General features: G+C 35.3%; 1 protein-coding gene across 1 annotated transcript in view; it reads right to left on the reverse strand.

Annotated features, from left to right (window-relative positions):
• ANKRD31 (ankyrin repeat domain 31) overlaps positions 1-21,665 on the reverse strand; it is a 247,134-nt gene that overhangs the window by 178,262 nt on the left and 47,207 nt on the right. Inside the window, 4 exon segments of the mRNA XM_037801810.1 lie at positions 15,775-15,884; positions 16,436-16,713; positions 18,429-18,983; positions 21,492-21,535. Of these exon segments, the coding sequence (XP_037657738.1) occupies positions 15,775-15,884; positions 16,436-16,713; positions 18,429-18,983; positions 21,492-21,535 (987 nt within the window).

Consider the following 21,665-nt stretch of genomic DNA (forward strand, 5'->3'; position numbering starts at 1 on the left):
TATTTATGATTGTTATTTCTTCTTTGTGGTGTGCCCCTTTTACTAATACATAGTGTCCATCTCTGTCTCTTATAACGGCTTTTGACTTAAAGTCTATTTTGTACGATATTAGCATGGCTACCCCACCTCTCTTTTGGTTATTATTTGCATGGAATATCTTCTCCATGCAATATCTTCTTCTATTTGTTTCTTTGGGTCTAAGGTGAGTCTCTTGTAAAACAATATATAGTTGGACTGTGTTATTTTTATTTCACTCTGGCAATCCTGCGGCTTTTGACTGGGGGTGTTTAACTCATTAACATTCAGTGTTATTACTGTAAAGGCAGTACTACTTCAGCCATTATCTCCTTTGGTTAATGTCTTACATCTTTTTGTTTCTTTTTTCCTTTATTACAGCCTCCTTTTCTGTGTAGTTGTTTCTTTTGTAATGTATCTGACTCATCCCTTCTCATTTCCGTTTCTATTCAAAAATACTTTCTTTGTGATTACCCTGGGGTTTGTATCACACAACTTACATCTATAACCTACTAATCTGAAAAGACACCAACTAAACTTCAATAGAATACATGTTCCCTGCTCCCATATCCTTTCATTTTCCCTCTTAATGTTGTCTTTGTTGCACATTACCTCTTTATATTTTGCATATCAGGAAATACGACTTTTTTTTTGTTCAACTGTATTCTGACTCTTACTGGAATTAAAGAGTAGAGATATATATTGAGGATAAAGTACTATTAGGTTTTGCACTTACCCTTTTAATTACCTTTACTGAAGATTTTCACTTCTTCACACTGCTCCAAGCCAAAGATCCTGTCTTTTCCTTTCAACCTAAAGAACTCCCTTAGCAATTCTTGTAGGTCAGATCTTTTGGTAATGAACACTCTCAGTTTCTGCTTATCTGTGAATGTTTTAAACTCGCTCTCATTTTTGAAGGGTAGTTTGCCAGATAAAGAATTTGGGGCTGTTAGTTTTTCTTTCAGTACCTTAAATATATTATACCAGTGCCTTCTTGATTCCATAGTTTCTGATGAGAAATCCTGACTTAGTATTATTGAGAATCCCTTGAATGTTATGAATTGCTTTCTCTTTGCTGCTTCCAGAATTTCTTCTTTATTGTTGGGATTTTGACATTTTGATTTTTATTTGTCTTGGTTGTAGCTCTATCAGGGTTTATCCTGTTGAAGTAGTTGGCAGTTCTTGGACACATACGTTGTCTTTCATAAGACTTGGGAAATTTTTGACCATTATTTCCTCAAATATACTTTCTGTCCCTTTTCCTTTCTCTCTTCTTCTGGGGACTCCCAGTGACGCATCTGTTGGTATGCATCATGTTTGTCACTCAAGTTCCTTAGACACTGCTCAACTTTTTCTATTCTTTTCTCCATCTTTCTTTCTCACTTTATGATTTTGATGCTTGTCTTCTAGTTCACTGATTCTTTTTTCTGCCTGTTCAAATCTGCTGTCAAACGTCTCTATTGCATTTTATCAAATTTATTGTGCTTTCATTACCATAATTTGTTATGTTTCTTTTTAAAATTTCTAATCCTTCTTTTTGTTCACACATTTTCTTCTTAATATCCTTTAGCTCTATAGCCACCACTAATTTATTTCTATCTATATTTTAGACCATCTCCTTGAACTGATTTAGATTTACTGAATTTCTTTGATTAGTTGTGCTAACATCTGTGTCACTTCTGAAGTTTTAATTTGTTCCCTTGACTGAACCATATTTCCTGTTTCTTAGTATGGCTTGTAATTTTTTGCTATCTGTGCATGTGTTTATTTTGATGTGCTAACTCTGAAGGCCAGTTCTCCCCTTGCGTATGGTTTTTCTGTAGACTGAATACGTGTTAAGGCTCTTCTGTGACACTTGGTCCAACTTATACTGCACCTTTAGAGTAGCCTGTGTTTAAATGTTCAGATTTCTCAGGCCTTCTGCACATGATTCTTGCCCTGGACATGCAGTATGACTTTTAAGATTGCCCTTTTATGTGCAATTGCTTCACCTCCAGGAAAAAGCCTTCTTTTTCTCTGTTCCTTCTCTAGGAATCCTGGTCTGTTTTGTTTGGTTTTGTGCAGAATTTTCTCCCCAGCTCCTAGAATTTGCTTAACGCAGTACCCCCTTTTCACCATAATTTTCAGTTCTGGGACTGGTCCTGCCTTACAGCACTTCAGAATTACCACCCCCCTTTTTTATTCCATGAGGCTTTTTTCCATGGGTCTTTGTGCCTAAATATGCATGGGGTTCTAACTTGCTATTTTGTGTGGTGGTTCTTGGATTTGAATCCATGGCAAGAGGTCCCTGGGCAGTGCTGCCTCACCATAACTTTTAAACTGCATGGGACCAAGTGAGGGGGAGAGGTCCATAGTGGCAGGTCTGGGTCATAAATCTCCCATCCTTTTTTTAAGGTATTTTTTCTTTCTTTCTTCAATTCAGCATTTGTGGAGTCCTTCTCCAGTTTCTGTTGTTGTCCAGAGTTCAAAGTGGGATTTGTCCTTTTATTAGTCATTTCTGAGTGGAGATTTTTTCCAGGGGATGTTTTACATTGCCATGTTGATGATGTCACTCTCCTGTTATTACACATCAATTTCTTTACTTGTTTTTGGTCTGTTGAGATCTTGTATTTATTCTTGAGTCAGTGTAGATAGTTCATGTGTTTCTAGGAATTTGTCCATTTCATCTAAGTTCTTTAATTTGTTGGCAAATTAGATAACTCATTTAATAGTTATAGTATTCTCATAAAATCCTTTTTGTTTTTGTGGGGTTTTGATTTAGTTCTGTGCATGTCCTCTCTCTTTTTCCTTTGTCATTTGTGTCACTTTGAATCTGCTAGGTACCCCATAAAAGACTATGTTCTTTTAATCCAATCTTGTGAGGGCAAACCTGTGGTGGGTGGAAACTTTTGATTAGATTGTTTCCATGGAGATGTGTCACCACCCATTCAAGGTGGGTCTTAATAATCTTTACTGGCATCCTCTATGAGAGGATAAAAGGCAGAGACATTTTGAAGAGAGTTCAGAGACACTTAGAGAGAAAACTCCCAGAGACAGTTCGGACACAACTATTGAAACCAGAACCAGGAGTGAAGATAAGAGATGAAATCCAGAGTTTGTCCCAGAGAAGCTAAGAGATGTCTCCCAGACAATTAGAGAGAAATGCCTTGGGAGAAACAAGCAAGATGCACAGGAACTGAGAGAGAAAAGTTAAGACAGAAGCCCAGAAACATTTTGGAGAAAGCAACAGAAACCAGAAGCTAACCCCAAGAAAGGCCCAGCAGACTCTGGCCATGTGCTTTCCCTTGTGACAGAGGAACCCCAGATGCCATTGGCCTTTCTTCAGAGAAGATACTGTCTTACTGATGCCTTAATTGTGACATTTTCATGGTCTTAGAACTGTAAATTTGTGAACTAATAAATCCCCATTGTAAAAACCAATCCATTTCTGGTATTTTGGCAGCTTTAGCAAACTGAACATTATAGCTATATTTGTTGATTTGATTGATCTTTTCAAAAAACCAACTTTAGGTTTTGTTGACTATATTGTTTTTTATTCTCTATTTCATTTATCTCCACTCTAATCTTTGTTATTTCTGTCCTTCTCACTCTTAGTTTAGTTTCCTCTATTTGTTCTAGATCCTCCTCTGGTTGTGAGGTTAAGTCTCTGATTTGAATTCTTTCTTCTTTTTAATGTAAGGATTTAGAGATACAAATTTCCCTCTGAGCACTGCCTCTGCTGCATCATAAATGTTCTGGTATGTTTTCATATTTTCATTTACCTCAAGATATTTCCTAATTTCCCCTGTGATTTCTTCTTTGACACATTGCTTGTTTAAGAGTGTGTGGTTTAATTTTGACATATTTGTGAACTTCCAATTCCCCTTCAGTTAATGATTTATAGCTTCATTCCATGGTGGTCTGAGAAGATATATTGTATAACTTTAATATTTTTTAATTTATTGAGATTTGTTTTGTGACCATAACATATGGTCTATTCTAGAGATGATCTAAGTGCACTAGAGAAGAATGTGTATTCTGTTCCTGTTGGGTGAACTGTTCTATATATCTCTATTACGTTTAGTTTGTTATAGTATCATTTGAGTCTTCTATCTTCTTACTGAGCTTCGGTCATTGAATGAAACTGGTATACTGAAGTCACCTGCTATTTATGTAGAACTGTTTATTTCTCCCTTGAAGTATGTCAATATTTGTTTCATATATTTTGGGGCTCTACTGTTAGATGCATATATATTTATAAATGCTTTGTCTTCTTGTTGAGTGGACTCCTTTATCAGTATCTAGGGACCCTCTTTGTCCCTCCTAACAGTTTCTGACATAAATTCTATTTTACCTAATATTAGCATAGTTGCCCCAGTTCTATTTTGGTGTAAATTTGCATGTTCTATACTTTTCTATCTTCACTTTCAACCTACTTATGTCTTTGAAATTAATGTGAGTCTCTTGTATACAATACACAGTTGATTATGCTTTTTTTTAAATCAACTCTGCCAATCTCTGCCTTTCGACAGTAAAATTTTATCCATTTACATTTAAAGAAACTACTGATAATGCAGGACTTTCTCTGTCATTTTGATATTTGGTATTTGTCTTTTATCTTTTTTGTTCTTCAATTCTTCCATTAATGCCTACTTTCATATTTATTTGATTTTTTAAAATTGTACCATTCAAAGCCCTTCTCCTTTCTTTCCGTTTATATTTTTCATATATTTTCTTTGTGGTTATAATGGAACTTAAATTTAAATCTACAATCTATAAGAATCACATTTGATTTGATACCAACTTACCTTCAAAACTATACACATACACTGCTACTCTACCCCTTTATCTCCCCACCTTTTCATTGTAATTGTTACAAATTACACCTTATATATTTTATTTTCAAAACAATTTTTTATCATTGATTTTTGTACTCTTACATTTCAGAACATGTAAGAGGTAAAAAGTGGATTTACATAGCAAAAAACACAATACAATAACATTGGCATTTGTAATTGCCTATATGGTTACTTTTACCGGAGTCTTTCTATCTTTATGTTGCTGCAGTACACTGTCTAGTGTCCTTTCTTTTCAGTCTGAATGACCCCCTTTAGCATTGCTTGAAAGCAGTTCTCATGGTAATGGGCTCCCTCAGCTTTTATCTCGGAAGGTCTTAATCTGTCCCTCATTTAGAAAGACATTCTCTCTGGATATAAAATTCTTGGTTGGCAATTGTTTTCTCTCAACACTTTAAATATTTCTTCATACTGCCTTCTTGCCTCCATGGTTTTTGATGAGCAATTGTCTCTTTATCTTAGGGGACTCCCTTGTACATCACTCATTGCTTTTCTTTTGTAGGTTTCAGAACTCTCTCCTTGTCCATGGCATTGAACAGTTTGACTGCTATGTATCTCAGCATGGTTCACTTCAAGTTTATTCTGATTGGGGTTGTGCTAGTTTGAATCTATTATGTCCCCCACAAAAGCCATGTTCTTTAATGCAATCTTGTGGGGGCAGAGCTATTAGAGACCTTTTGATTAGATTATCTCCATGGAGGTGTCATGCTGCCCATTAAGGGTAGGTCTTAATTAGATCACTCATGGAGAGAAGGAGCTCAAAGAAGCTAAGAGACATTTTGGAAAGAAACTAAGATATGCAATCCAGAGTTTGCCTCGGGAGAAGCTAAGAACCAACCCAAACCCAGATGCTTGGATAGGCTGGGAGATGCAGATAGAAGGACTTTTGGAGATGCTAAGCTAACAGATGAAGCCCAGAGTTTGCCCTGGAGAAGCTAAGAGAGACAGATGCTTAGAGAGAAACACTCCAGGAGAACCAAGCAGAGAGCTGAGAGAAGCTGAGAGACAGAAGCCCAGACATTTTGGAGAAAGCCATTTTTAAAGTCAACCTGGGAGCAAAGGACCAGCAGACACCAGCCACATGCCTTCCCAGCTAACATAGGCATTCCAGATGCCACTGGCCTTCCTTCAATGAAGGTATCTCTTATAGATGCTTTGGTTTGGACACTTTTATGGCCTTAGGACTGTAAATTTGTAATCTAATAAATTCCCTTTATAAAAGCCAATCCATTTCTGGTATTTTTCATAAGAGCAGCTGTAGCAAACCAGAACAGGGGTTCTTTGGGATTCTTGAATTTGCACGTTCATGTCTTTTGTTAAATTTGGAATTTTTTTTTTTTTGCCATTATTTCTTTGAATATTCCTTCTGTCTCTTTCTCTCTTTGTTCTCCTTTGGGGACTTCCATAATTCATAAATTGGTGCATTTGATGGTATCCCAAAGGTCTTTTAGGTTGTTTGCTTTTGTAAAATTCCTTTTCCTTTCTGCTGCTCAGCCTCAATCATTTCAATTATCTTGTCTTCAAGAACACTGATTATTTTATCTGTCAGCTCCAACTTGCTGAATTTCTCATTTCAATTACTGTGGTCTTCAACTCTAACATTTCTGTTTGTGTGTGTGTGTGTGTGTGTAGTGGTGAAAAGTCATTTATGTCATTAGAATGATTTTTTAAATTTGATTTTATTGAGATTGTTCACATACCATACAATCATCCCAAATGCAAATCAGTTGCCCATGGTAACATCATACAGCTGTGCATCCATTATTCCAGAAAAGAAATAAAAACAAAAAAGAAAACTCAAATCCTCCCATACCTCTACCCCCCTCCATTATTGACTCATAGTATTGGTATAGTATGTTTGTTACTGTTGATGAAAGAATGTCAAAATACTACTAACTATAATACATAGTTTGCAATAGTTATGTTTTTTCCCTATATATCCCTCTATTATTAACATCTAGTTACAATGTCATATATTTTTTCTAGTTCATGAAAGAGATTTCTAATATTTGTACAGTTAATCATGGACATTTTCCACCACAAGATTCACTGTTTTATACATTCCCATCTTTTAACCTCCAAGCTTCCCCTTTCCACCACAATCACAAACCATTCAGCACTGTTAGTTATTCTTACAATAACATACTACCATCACCTTTGTCCATTTCCAAACACTTAAGTTCAACCTAGTTAAACATTCTGTTCATAATAAGCAAGTGCCCCCCATTCTTTAGCCTTGTTCTATATCCTGGTAACTTATATTTCATGTCTATGAGTTTACATATTATAATTAGTTCATATCAGTGACGCCATACAATATTTGTCCTTTTATTTCACACAATATAGTGCCCTCAAGGTTTCTGCATCAACCCAGTTTTTTGTTTGTTTGTTTTTTGTTTTTTAAGACAGTTTTGTTCACCCACTGTATATTCCATCCTAAGTAAACAATCAATGATTCCCTGTATAATCAGGTATTTATGCATTCACCACCATCAGTACTACCTATATAAGGACATCTCCATTTCTTCTACAAAGAAGGAGGAAGAGTCAAAGAAGGTAGAGAGACAAAAGAAAAAGAAAAAGAAAAAATGATAGCTAAAAAGCAACGAAAGGAAAGACAGAATTAAACTAAGAGTCAGACAACATCACCAATGCCACGAGTCCCATACCCCTCCCTTATAACCCCCTTTTATAGGCATTTAGCTTTGGTATATTGCTTTTGTTAAATTAAAGGAAGCATAATACAATGCTTCTGTTAACTATAGTCTCTAGTTTGCATTGATTGTATTTTTTCCCCAATACCACCCCATTTTTAACACCCTGCAAGGCTGACATTCATTTGTTCTCCCTCATGTAAAAACATATTTGTACATTTATCACAATCATTGAGCACTCCAGGTTTCACTGAGTTATACAGTCCCAGTCTTTATCTTTCCTCTTTCCTTCTGGTGTCCCACATGCTCCTAACCTTCCTTTTTCAACCATAACCACAGTCATCCTTGTTCAGTGTACTTACATTGCTGTGCTACCATCATCCAAAATTGTGTTCCAAACCTCTCACTCCTCTCTTTTCCTATCTGTCTGTAGTGCTCCCTTTAGTGATTCCTATAGAGCAGGTATCTTGTTCACAAACTCATTGGCGTTTGTCAGAGAATATTTTAAACTCTCCCTCATATTTGAAGGACAGCTTTGCCGGATATAGGATTCTTGGTTGGTGTTTTTTCTCTTTCAGTATCTTAAATATATCACACTGCTTCATTCTTGCCTCCATGGTTTCTATTGAGAAATCTGCATATAGTCTTATCAAGCTTCCTTTGTATGTGATGGATCGCTTTTCTTTTGCTGCTTTCAGGATTCTCTTTGTCTTTGACATTTGATAATCTGATTATTAAGTGTCTTGGCGTAGGTCTATTTAGATGTATTCTGTTTGTGCTTTTTCTAACCTGCCCAGCAGATGGCGCCTGTCAGCCTGTCACTCCCGACTGCCATAAGGAGGTGTGGCCCCTTTAATTCTTAAGCTTAGTTTGTTTCTGTTTTGACTGTTTTTCCCTAGGCCCTGGGGTCTGAATTCTGAAGAGCGGGCCAGCCCTAGAGCTGGTCCCCACCTCCCTCCTCTTAGGAAAGATATACCTCCTAGGGAGTTATCTTCTGTATTTGAATAGCTCCTTTTTCTCTCTGACTCTGTTAACTACACCCCTGTCTGGGTCAGAGCGCTGCAAACTGAAAATGGCTGAGGCTCTCTCCACTGAGCCACTCAGACTGAGAGAGAGAAAAAGGGAAAGAAAGCCCCCTTTCAGAGCCAGTCCATGGCCCCCGTTTCACCCATTGGTCAGACAGAGTACCTGTTCTTCTGTGCTCCCTTTCCCAGGGTACGGGTGTTTTCTGGCTCTCTAAGGTCAGTCTCTAAAAGCCCCTGTATTTTTCCTTTTGTTTTTAATTAATTTTTTTTTCCATCAGCCCCACCTCTTCTCCACTGGGAGCGAGCTCAGGGTACTTTGCTGCTTGTTAGCAGTTTGCCTATGTTTGTAGCTTGTATTCAGCAGTCCGCATTTGTTAATTAAAACCCCAGTCGGAGCTGGGCTGAGCTATATTCACTTGCTCCAAGAACACTGCTTTCTCCCACAGTGAGGTCCTGCAGCTCTGCCTGCCATGGGGGGAGGAGGCTTCCAGCATGGGTTCACAGTTTTTACTTACAGATTCTATGCTGCAATCTCAGCCATTCCACCCAATCCAGATTGGTGAACAATGTGTGGACAGTCATGGTTGTCCCCCAGCAGTTGTTCCAGATTACTTACTAGTTGTTCCTGGTTGTTTATTAGTTGCTCCAGGGGACTAACTAAATTCCACACCTCTCTATGCCACCATCTTGCCCCTCTCCCCATTTTATTTCTTTTTAAAATTTCTATCTCTTTATTGAGATGCTCATATTTTTCATTCCTTGTTTCCCTGATAGTCATTAGTTCTTTATCAGTGTTTTTCTTATCTCTTTGAGAGTACTGAGGGTCAACTTTTTAAAGTATCTGTCTGGGCAGAAGATTACCTGCTTTAAGTCATATAATAGAACACCCAGGAGGGGGAAAATGTCTATTTTGTAGAGAGAATGTCTTTTCTTCATTGATGGCTTCTGGATTTTTATCTTGTTCCTTTGGATGGGCCATTATTTCCTGTTTGTCTTGTACTCTTGCTACACACTGTACATTTTAATATTTTAGAACATAGAAAGGATTTAATCCTTGTGCTGTCTGTTCTTTAAGTTTATATCCAGATAGTGATAGGATAGAGATTTCCTGGAATGCCAGCTAACAAAAACAAACCAATGCAAAAAATACCTTTCACAGTCTTTGCAAATTGACTCTGCATTTGCTGGTGCTCTCCTTCATTGTTTAGCCCTCCTATCAGGAATATAAGACTGAGGCAAATTTGAAGTGCAGTGTCTGTCTTTTTGAGTCTATGTTTCTACTGGGCTTGTGGCTTTAGGAATTCCTCCATTTTCAGGAATTTGGTTACCTATTCTTCTCCCTGAAAAATAGACATTCTTCCCCTCCTAGGTGTTTTATTATATGACTTAAAGCAGATAATCTTCTGCCCAGACCACTTTTACTTACTTAATTGTTTCTTACATGGCTTTAGCTTTCCACAAGTTGCTTCTGCCTGCAGAGCAAGTTCTGGGAGGATGAGGCAGACAGGAATTTCCTGGTTCAGTCTTTAAGGCACCAACATACAGGCATGTCAGTATGCATATAGGGGCACTCTGCTCCCTCTGGAACAGGACCAGGAACCTACAATGGGAGCACAGGCCACGATCACATTGTGTTAGGGATGGTGTAAGGGTGGGGCCAGCCTGTGCACCATGAGCTTCTCCTACCATTTTTAAAGTTGCATTTTCTTTATTCAGCAGTTGTTCAGTTATTGCAACTCTTTACTTGTTTCTGGGTTTTGAGGATCATGGCTCTACCAGTTTTTGCTTGTTCAGACATTCTTTGGGGGATATTTCAGTTTGCTAAAGCTGCTGGAATACAATATACCAGAAATGGGTTGGCTTTTACAATGGGGATTTATTAACTCACAATTTACAGTTCTTAGGCTGTGAAAATCAATGCAAGGCATCAACAGGACGATACATGGACTCTGAAAATAGGCTGCTGACATCCAGGACACCTCTGTCCTCTGCTCTTGGGTTTTGTTGCTTTCAACTTCTGGTTCCAGTGGCTTCTTTTCTGAGCTTCTGTGGGTCCTCTCTCAGCTTCTATAGGGCTTTTCTCTATGAGCTTCTCTTAATTTCATCTCTTTTAGCCTCTGTGGGGTCAACTGCAATAATGTAAACGAAAAGGTCCACCTACAATAGGTCTATACCCACAGGAATGGATCATAAGAACACCACCTTTTCTGGAGTACATACAGATTCAAACTACCATAGGGGACCAGCACCCTGGAGTGTCTTACACTGGAATTTGGGTTGACCAGATCAGGTAGTGTTAGCCTTCTAACTTTGTTCTTTTAGAGTTGGTTTACTATTCTAGGCCTTCTGCATTTCCATATGAATTTTAGAATCACATTTTCTAACTGCTTAAAAAAGAACATGCAGGAGTTTTTATTTGGATTTCATGGAATCCCTAACTCAATTTGAGTAGAACTGACATCTTAAAAATGCTGAATTTTTAAACTGATGTGAAGATATATATCTCTCCTTTTTGTTAGGTCTTTGAGGTCTCTGAGAAATGTTTTGCATTTTCAGATTATTGGCCTTTTATGTCTTCTGTCATATTTATCACTAAATATTTCATATTTTTTATGCTATGGCCTTGGTTTTCAAATTTCACTAATTGCCCATCACTTGTAAATAGAAACACAATTAATATTTATAGTAGATTCTGTCAGAGTTTCTCCATAGATGATCATGTCATTTATAATTAAAGACATTTCTACTTTTTTCTCTCCAATCTGGATGCTTTTAAATTGTTTTTCCTGCCTTACTGCATTAGCTTGAACCTCCAGTACAATCTTGAACAGAAGTATTGACTGCATATATCTTATCTGATTCCTGATCTTAGCAGAAAAGCATTCAGTCTTTCACCAAGTATGACAGTTGTAGGTTTGTTTGTAGACACCCTTTGTCAGATTGAGGAAGTTCCCTCTCTATGTACAGATTTCTGAGATGAATTATACTGATTGATTTTCAAATATAAAACCAAGTCTACATTCCTGGCTTGGTTTTACGTGGTCATATTGTGTTATATATTATTGGATTTGGTTTGCTAAAATTTTGTTTAGAATTTCTGCAGCTATGCTCAGGAGGGATACTAGCATGTAGTTTTCTGTTCTTATAATGTCTTTGATTTGGATATCCAATCAATGGTTAATGGTGGTATCAAAGAATGAGTTGGAAAGTATTCCTTAATCTTCAATATTCTGGAAGAGCTTGTGGAAAACTGCTAATTTCTCTTTAAATGTTTCATAGCCTATACCAGTGAAGCCACCTATATCTGGAGATTTGTTCATGTATTTTTTGATGAGAAGGTTTTAAACTACATGTTCTATTTAGTGGAATATATTCACATTATTCAGATTATCTATTTCACCTCATAATTCATTTCTTTCAAGGAATTTGTCCATTTCATCTAAGTTTTTGAAAGCAGTGGCAAAAAATTGTTCATAATATTCTCTTACTATCCTTTTACTATCTGTAGTTTGTAATGTCACTTCTGTCATTCTTGATATAGTTAATTTGTGTTTTTTTCTCTTTTTTTTTTCCCTGATCAGTCTGGCTAGAGGTTTATCAATTTTATTGATCTTCTCAAGGAACCAGCTATTAGTTTCAACATTTTTCTCTATTGTTTCTCTGATTTCTATTTCATTGACTTCTTCCTTACTATTGCTTTTTTTTCTTTATTACTTCCTTTCTTCTCCTTACTGTGGATTTCATTTGCTCATTCTAATTTCTTAAGATGGAAGTTGAGGTCACTGATTAGAGACTTTTTTTCACTATAGCATTTAGTGCTATAATTTTAACCCTAATTATTCCTAATCATTGTTTTAGTGATAGCCCACAAATATTGTGATTGTGTTTAAATTTTATTTTAGTTAAAAGTACTAATTTCCATTTTGATTTCACCTGTGACCCATGGATTATTTATAAGCGTGTTATTTAGTTTCTGAATATTTCAGGATTTTCCAGAGATCTTTCTGCTGATATCTGGTTTAATTCCACAAATGTTAGAGAACATATTTTGAATGACTTTAAACCTTTTTAATCTATTGAAACCTGTTTTATGGACCAGCATATAATCTTTCTTGATAAATATTCTCTGTGCATTTGAAAACAAAGTCCATTCTTATGTTATTGGGTGGTGTGTTCTGTAAATGTCAATAGGCCAAGTTAGTTGAGACATTCTGCCTACTAATTCTACCACTTATTCAGAATGGTATTGAAATCTCTTCCTGTATCTGTGAATTTGTCTATTTCTCCTTGCAGTTCTAATTAGTTTTTGCTTCATTATTTTGAAACATTATATTAGGAGAATATTCATTTAGGATTATTATGCTGTCTTGATGAAATGACCCCTGTATCAGTAAATAACCCTGGCAATATTATTTACTCTGAATCTACCTTGTCTGATATTAATATAGCCATTCCAGTTTTCTTTCAACTGATGTGGTAGGCTGAATAATGGCCCCTAAAGGATGTCCACATTTTAATCCACAGAATCTGTGCGTATTACTTTATATGGTGAAAGAGAATTTGCAGAGTTGAATAATTTAATGATCCTGAGAAGGGAAGATTATCTTGGATTAGCTGGGTGAGCCCTCAAGATAATCACACACTTTTACCTATGTTATAAACCTCACAATCCATTATCATTTTTTAAAGTCAATTATACTTTAAGACAGTCCTTTGAAGCAATTTTTAAAAATCTTATTTTTTATCCATATATTACCATTTCTATTGATCCTCATTCCTTTGTGTAGATGCAGATTTCCATATGGTATTATCTTCCTTCGACCTGAAGGACATCCTTTAACATTTCTTATAGTGTGGATCTATTGGTGATGAATTCTTTCAGCTTTTGTGCATCTAAACTTTATTTCACCTTAATTTTTGGAAGATATTTCACAAGGTATAGAATTCTTTCAATACTTTAATGATGTTGCTCTGCTGTCTTCCTGCTTGCATCGTTTCCAATGAGAAATCTGATGGCATCCTTTGTTCTTTGGTATGTACCTTTTTATTCTTATCAGCACATACATACATTCTCATTTCTTAAATGGCCAAGTATTATTTCATTGTTTATAGTATAGTTTATGAACAACTTACCTGTTGCTTCTACTTAGTTATTTTGCTACAATAAATAATGCTGTAATAAATATCCTTATACAAATATCTTTATATTCTTAAACAAGTGTAGCTATAGAAATAAATCCCTTAAAGTAGAATTGCTGATACAAAAAACTGTGACTTAAAATTTTGATCAATGTAAAACTGCCCTAAAAAAAACTGAACAAATTTATAGTACTACCAACAACATAAGAGAGTACTCACTTTCTTCCATTCTCATCACTGCAATTCTCAAATAAATAAATGTTTGGCACACTCTCAGGTGAAAAATGATACTTCTTAATTTACATTTGTTTAATCATAAGTGGAAGGCTAATCTTTTCAAGTGTTTATATATCATTTGTATTTCCTTTCCTGTGAACTGCTTGTTCTTTTCCTGCCTATTTTATCTATTTCTTTCCTTACTGTTTGGTAAAAACTCTTTGCATGCCAAAGACATTAACCCATTGGTATATGCTATCAGTATTTCTTTTCAGTTTGATTTTCTTTGTAGTACTTTTCTATAAACATGTAAATATACATACATATATGTATATACATGTGTAGTCAATTTTATTATCCTTTTCCCTTCTGGCTTCTGGGTTTTTTAACCATTGCCTAAAAGGGCTTTTTCCATTCCAAGATTATAGAAAGATTCAACTATATTTCCTTCTTTTCACCACCAACTTGAGATGCCATCTTTATCATATACTTGCCACAAATTCTAAATCTAACTCTCTATTCTATTTCATGATTTATCTGTCTATTCTGGCCAATACCAAACCGTTTTATTTTCTATAGCTTTCTAACATGCTTTTTGTCTTTTGCAGAGCAGGTTCCTGTTACTCCACCCCTCTTTACTTCTATTTTTCAGAATTTTCTTGGCTATTGATTCATATTTATTTTTCCAAGTGAAATTTAGTATCATTCTGTAACACTCTCATAGCTACTCTCCAGCCCCATAAAAAGAAAAAAAAAAATGAATAAATAAATGAAAGTCTGTTTTTGATTGAGATCTCATGCATTTATAGAGTAATTTAGGGAGAAGTAATGTTTCTCACAATACTGACTCTTTCTTTCAAGGATCCTCTTTCCATTTATTCCAGACTCTTTTTTATGTCCCTCACAGAATTTTAAAACTCTCTTCTTACAGGTATGGAATGTTTCTTAATAGGTATATAGGTAGGGATTTTCTCTCTTTTGTAACTACTGTAAATGGGATTTTCTCATATTTTCAAACTGACTAATATTTATATGTGAAAAGAATTTTTGTCTTAACTTTTGGTTTATTGAATGTTTATTTTTAACTTATTATTTTGAAATAATTTCAGACTTACAGACAAGTTGCAAAAATAGAACAAAGGTTCCACCTATTATTAATATTTTGCCACAATTTCAAATCATTCTATCTCCCTCATATATATAGAAATATAAATATATACGAATACACCCACAGATACGTGTGTATATAAAGAGTCGCTTGTATACACCATGCCGCTTTACTAATACCTAAATGTATATTTTCTAAGAATAAAGACATTCTCTTACATAACCACAGTACTCTTATAAAATTTAGGAAATTTAATATTGATACAATATTATAATTTAATCTGTAGTCCATATTTCAATTTTGCCAAGTGTTCCACTACCTATTAATTTTTTAACCAGTCTTTCCAGATACCTATTGTTTCTAAATAGCTCGTTTATTCTTTTGGGTTTTATAAGAACATAGAAATAACATCTAAGAATAATGATAAATTTGCCTCTTCCCTCTCTTTATTCCTCTTAATATGATTTTTCATACGTTAGGTTGTTCACACCACAAATAGGTCACATTTTTAAATTTGAAAAGGGTTCTGCAACTATTCTCTCAAAGTAGAAAGCATGGAAAAATTACTATTCTATGAATCATAAGTTCAGGATCAAGTCCCAGTTATGCTACTAACAAGCTGTGTGATACTGGAAACGTCCTTAACCTATCTGAACTTCAGTTTCCTCTTCACTAAAATGACAAGGTTGAGATAGATAACCTTTGAATGCTTTCTAACACCGAATTTCTATGTTTTTGTAAGCTATTTACTTAAATAGAGAAATACTCAAAATATGCCTCACCATTCTTTCCTGCAAGGTTTTTAGTTTTCCTGATGTTTTCTCCAATCTTGGGTCTAGATGAATGCATAGTCTTTCCTTCACCTTGAATCATCAAAGCAGGACCCCGCAAGCTTGAAAAATAAATATGTTTTTAAAGTTACTATAATAGTTCTCTGCACAGCCATGGAGGATCATATCAAATTTTGGCAAAAAGTTTAAAACCCAAAGGTATTTTATTGAGCTGCTTTAAAGAACATGGCAGTTTTAAACCTGGAGATGGCTCCTAAGTAAACTACAGATAATTCTTTGTCAGGCAAGACAATTATCATGGCTTCCATCCTTCTCTTTGTACTGCCTGGATAGTTTCCTCTCATCTAGGGGTAGTCACCTACAAGTGTGAATATTCTGAGCTTCATGGCCCTTACTCTCCAACTCGGCATGACATTATCCCTCTATGTACACCTACAAAAAAGACGCAGACTCTTTGCAGGAAAAAAAAAATGCCTTGCTGTATGATAGGGTTACTGTTCAAAAATTGCAAAAAAAAATCTAAAGCAACAATATTAAAAAACAAAGCTCTTTCCTTAGGGATAGATGCACACTCACCCTGTGTCCCCAGGCACAGAATTGTCTACAAGGTCTGAAACCTTCCTGGAGAGAAAGGTATAATTTGATAATATACCTGAAATTCTCAGTTGAAGATTTATTATTTGATTGATCCTCAGAGACAATTATTTTTGATAAAGTCTTTTCTGGCATCTTATTCATGTCATCTGTATACTTTGCAGCACTGGCCACCTTTAGATCTTTCAGTCTGGATGATCTCCTTAACACATGTGGAGTTTCCTGGTCAGAGCTATTTTCCAGTGGATTTAAATCTTGATTATTTAGTTGATCAAAATAGGTGACATTCTGATGAGCCACAGTCTGCAATCCACAAGGATTTGGGTCTTCTAGAGTCTGTAATAAGATGTAAATACATCCACAAATAATTATGACACTGTAAAAAAATTAGAACTAGAAGAAATTAAGTCTTTTCTGATGCCTTTGACTAAACTAACATGCCTCTTATATGATAACAGGACAAGAATTCATACACAAATGTGAATATAATGAAAAACTTTAAAATAATTAATACCATAAAGGATAATTCAGATTTAAAAGCCTAAGATAAGAGTAAAAATGATTTTGATCACTAGTCATTCTTAAAATTCAAGGGCAAACCTAAGGTCACTCTGGGTGCTTTTATTTCATAGGAAATGGATAGTGAGAAATGGTGAGGGACCCATAAAATTAGAAATGTTCTATGAGGCCAGATCAGTGGTCTATACAGCCTGGGATTTTGTTACTGAAAACAGTAATAAGTGATATTCTGTGGGACAAGATAATGCACAACCTCCATTAATTGATTTTAAAAGGTGATTTTGAAAGGTTAACAATATTATCATGAATGGCTCCAACTTCCTCTTAATAATTCATTATAGATTCAACTTCCATGGAGATATTTATTTTTATACCTATCATCTAAACCTTTCTTGAGCTTATTTAGATAAACAGTTTTAGAAGCCTCTCAAGGTAACAAGTTCCATTTTTTTTTTTATCATATCTTGGTAAAATAGTATTTTCTTTGATTTGCTCTAAATAAATCTTTCTACTTTTAAAAGGGTCATTAAATAAATTATAATATATCCATACAGTGGAATACTATTCAGTAACCCAAAAGGTTTATGTAGCACTATTTTTGCTAACATGGGCAGATAAACAAGACGTATTATTAAATTTTAGAAAAATAAGTTACAAAGCATTAGGTATTATAGAATCCCATTAGTATAAAATAAACTTAAATAGCATATACATAGAAAATATTGGAGACAGATACACCAAACTGTTCACAGCAATTATCTCTAGAGAGTGGAATTGTGGGGGACTTTCTATTACTATATTATTATTACATAATGATATAATGCTTGAATTTTTTAATAATGAGAATGTATCACTATTTTAATCAGGAAAAAAAACAATAAAAGTTATTTTTTAAAGGAAAAAGAGTTGTTAACATGAAAGAGGGACATGGTGAGGGCCTGGAGGGCCAATGCAAGGGTCTCCAGACATAATGCTGTAGGAATTCTAAACTCCAGGAACTGTGCCACCTGGCAATATCCTCAGACACAGAAGGAGAAGTTCTGCTTAAGCTAGCCATAAATTTTTCTCCTCTCCTGGAAGTCCAACTGCACATAGTCAACACCCAACTTGAAATTAATGTGGGTTATTCATGTCTACTCTGCACATAATAATTTTCTGGGCTAACAGGGAAAATTCTATAAAGAAATTTCTCCTTCTATATGTAAACAAGTTAATAATATGTCTTTTCCAGTCCCAATGTGGGAGCAACCTATTTCAACCTAGTAACCCCTTGAAAACTCCATCCCAGGGACCTCTAAGAAGATCACTGTATTCTTCAAAGTAAGAGTATCTGCAGGGTTGTTGATATTTGGGAAGAAGGTTTGGACTTGTTAATGGCAACTTTAAAGGACAAAACTCAGAGACTCATACTTATCCCCACCCCCACTCCCCTACCCCCACCCCCACTGCACTAATAGCTCTTTGTCCCCTAGTTTGGCTACCTTGGAACCTTGTTCAAATGGTGGAGTATAACAAGGAAACCCAAACTTCACCTTTGATATTTGTGTACAATTTTCATCAGTCTGAGACATGCTGAGAATGTCTACTCCTAGACATTCATTTTCAGCACTGACACTGCTGCCTCCTTTTCTGTGACAGATGGGTCCCAACACAGCTTCTGACAATGTGTTCAGGGCTGCCAACAACTCAGCTGGCAATACATCATTCTCTGTGTTTTCTGGTAAATTTTCATGACATGGCAACAAGGCATTCAAAGGCATTGGTTTGGAACCCAGAGAGTCACTCGATGGATTACTCAACACACTGGGTTCAAAATCATTCATTATTTGAAATGGGTTTTCCTCTTGGGTGCTTTCTGGTGATGTTAGTAACCTTTCCAAAGCAGACACAAAAGTTTCAAGAGAGCTTTCTTCATTCTTATTTTCTTCGGAAGTCATGGTCAATGCGACTTCCTTTCCAGGCTCAGAAAATGTATTTGGTGCTGCTATCTTCTCTGGCTCTAATAATGATTTCTCCTTCATGGCAACCATACCTGAGAGAAGGCTAATTTCAGGGGAGTCTCTGTCTTCACTTAGTTCCTGTGTACTCTAAATAGAAATTTCATCATTATAGCATATACAAAAAAGTGTTAAAAAATGAAAACTTATAGTTTTATAGTTTATCTGGTTGGTAAATCAGTCCCCCAAATTTTTATAAACTTTCCTTCCCTTCCATAAATAAAAAGAATAGTCTTTATCATTTTCCTATACCAAACCATTAATTACTCTGAACCCATAGTTAAGTATTTAATAATGAACCATTGGTAAAATGGGCTGGACCATAATTGTAGATGACAAATTATACAGCTGAATTCAAATTATCTCTGCTAATGGAGGCAGATATGGCAAGGGCAGTTAAATTAACAGATAATCTCAAAACCTCACTGAAGTCAAATGGTTATAAAATTTTGCCTTGCCAAAAATTTCTGAGTTTTATAAAAATTATGAACCAGGAACAAAATTTGGTGTAGTTTCGCCTTTTTATCCCACACTTTTGTGTGAATATATAAATGTGAAGTAAAAACAGCCAAAGGACAGGAGGTCAGAGGGAAAAAGAGGAGAAATAAAGACATAGTTTGTGTAAATATTATGAGCCCTGGCTATAAATTAATGGCTCTAGGTTGTGGTTGTTTTAAACAAAAACACATCAGAACTTATATTTCTAAATGATGATTATTTTCCAAAGACATTCTCTTAATCTATTACACTTGTTTTCACAATGTTTCCAATGCTCAAAATATTCTTAGAATTCTTTTGAAATTGCTTTCAAAATCAGTTTATAAACCATTCAAGAAAGTATATCCCAATACTTTAAAGACATTAAACTTTTTTCCAAGACTAAAAACTGCTAATCTGCTCAACCTTAAATAGCAGAATGGGTTTCAATGAATTTTGGCTGTTTCCAAAAATCAAATCCACCTTCCAATGGCATATCACTCTGACAGGATAACCATGCTGTAATTAATAGGCCTTCTAATAATCTGGCTTGATTTGAAAAAGAGAAGTGAAACCATTTTATTCTCTTTCCCCTCCTTTTCTACCTGCCACCATTTATCTTCTCTGTATATATCATGAAGAGCTTAAGAAAATATATTTAATTATTAGCAATGCAAATCATAATTTGCTTAGAAAAATAAAGGGAATCCGGAGGGAATTCAAAAACCAGTTCCTACCCATTCTTTAAGTCACAGCTCCAGGTCTCCTTCCGATTGAGGTTCTACTAAATTTAAAGCCCCAGGTGTAATAAAGTATATATCATGGGCCTGCCTGAAAAGAACTTAATTTCTAACTGAAGATTCAAAACATAAATACATAAGATATTAAATAAAATGTAGACAGTGTTATAGAACACCATGTGAAATCAAATGAACACCATGTGAAATCAAATCAAACCGGTATACATCAAACACTATGACACAGGACTAGTGCCTTGTAAGAATGTTTGTGGGGGCAGGAGTGAGTGGGTATTAAGTTTGAAAAATGCTTGGTTAAACAAAGTTAAACAGATTTCTTTACCACAGGACTTTTCAGCACATGTGCATTATAAATCTCTAAGAGGAGATTTTATGATACTGCATTCCCCAAACTTTTTTGTCTAAAAAATCATTTTTCTTAGAATATCTATCAATGTCATAGAGTACAAGTGATTGGGAAATACTAATGTAGTCAGTGTACAATGAATGCTTAAGAGGGAGCAATTACTTTGGTGAAGATCACCAGAGTCATCTGAGACAGATCAACAAAGGGACTTGGCCAGAAAATCAAAATTTGTGAAGGACTGAAAGAAGGGAGGGAACACATATTTATTAAGTACCAAATAGATGCCAGATCCTGAAGCACCACTGTGCTCAGTCATCACGATAGTCTGTGAAATGGGTATTACTATAGGCATTACTGAAGTAAATGGCAGAGTTGGCATCGGAACACAGACCTATCTGGTTCCAAGTTTTATGCTCTTTCTACTGTCTTCTGGTTCCTAACCTGATCAAAGGCACAGTGGTGGGACTGGGTAAGGTACAACTGAGATGAAGTAAGGTACAGTTTTGGTAGTGTTAGCCTGGGAAGGTTTTTGATTGCTTGGTATTTCCAAAGAGTGAGTCCACTGTGGGCAGAGCCAGTTTTACAGTCTTCTGATTCCCTATTGCACCAAGGAGAAAGCAAAGCCAATGCAGGAACTCTTACATGGTTACTGATTAACAACTAGAAGATGGGAAAACAGTACCTAGAAAGAAATATTAAGATCTAGGATTACTGACAAACCAACAAAACACATTTTTTTGCTACAAAATCTCAGCAACTAGTTTGATAAGTTATTGTTTTTCTTCTAGATAAATAAGCTTACAGTGATGTATAAGAAACAGATTAAGAAAACACTATTTCATTAGAGATAAGGAAAAATAAATACTGGAAAGGGTTGTTAGACAGGAATATATTTCTGTTTATTTGAAATGGTTTTGTCATATTTCTACCTAGGGGAAGACCTTAAATGGGCTTGATACTTGAGTCAACATTAAAAAAAAAAATCTAAACCTATGATCTACTATTAAACAGACCAACCTTTTCTGCATTTGGCAAAACTTCAGGATTTTCAGCCTCAGGTCCTAGAAAATAATAATATTTATTTTCATTCTAGTTTTATTAAAGTACTAAAAACATACTATCTTGGTTAGCATTTCTTGATCATATATCTTGAAATGACTCCCACAGAGATTTAAGTGAAATATCAAATAT

Source organism: Choloepus didactylus, chromosome 13 (genome assembly GCF_015220235.1).
Source record: "Choloepus didactylus isolate mChoDid1 chromosome 13, mChoDid1.pri, whole genome shotgun sequence".
Classification (NCBI taxonomy): Eukaryota; Metazoa; Chordata; class Mammalia; order Pilosa; family Megalonychidae; genus Choloepus; species Choloepus didactylus.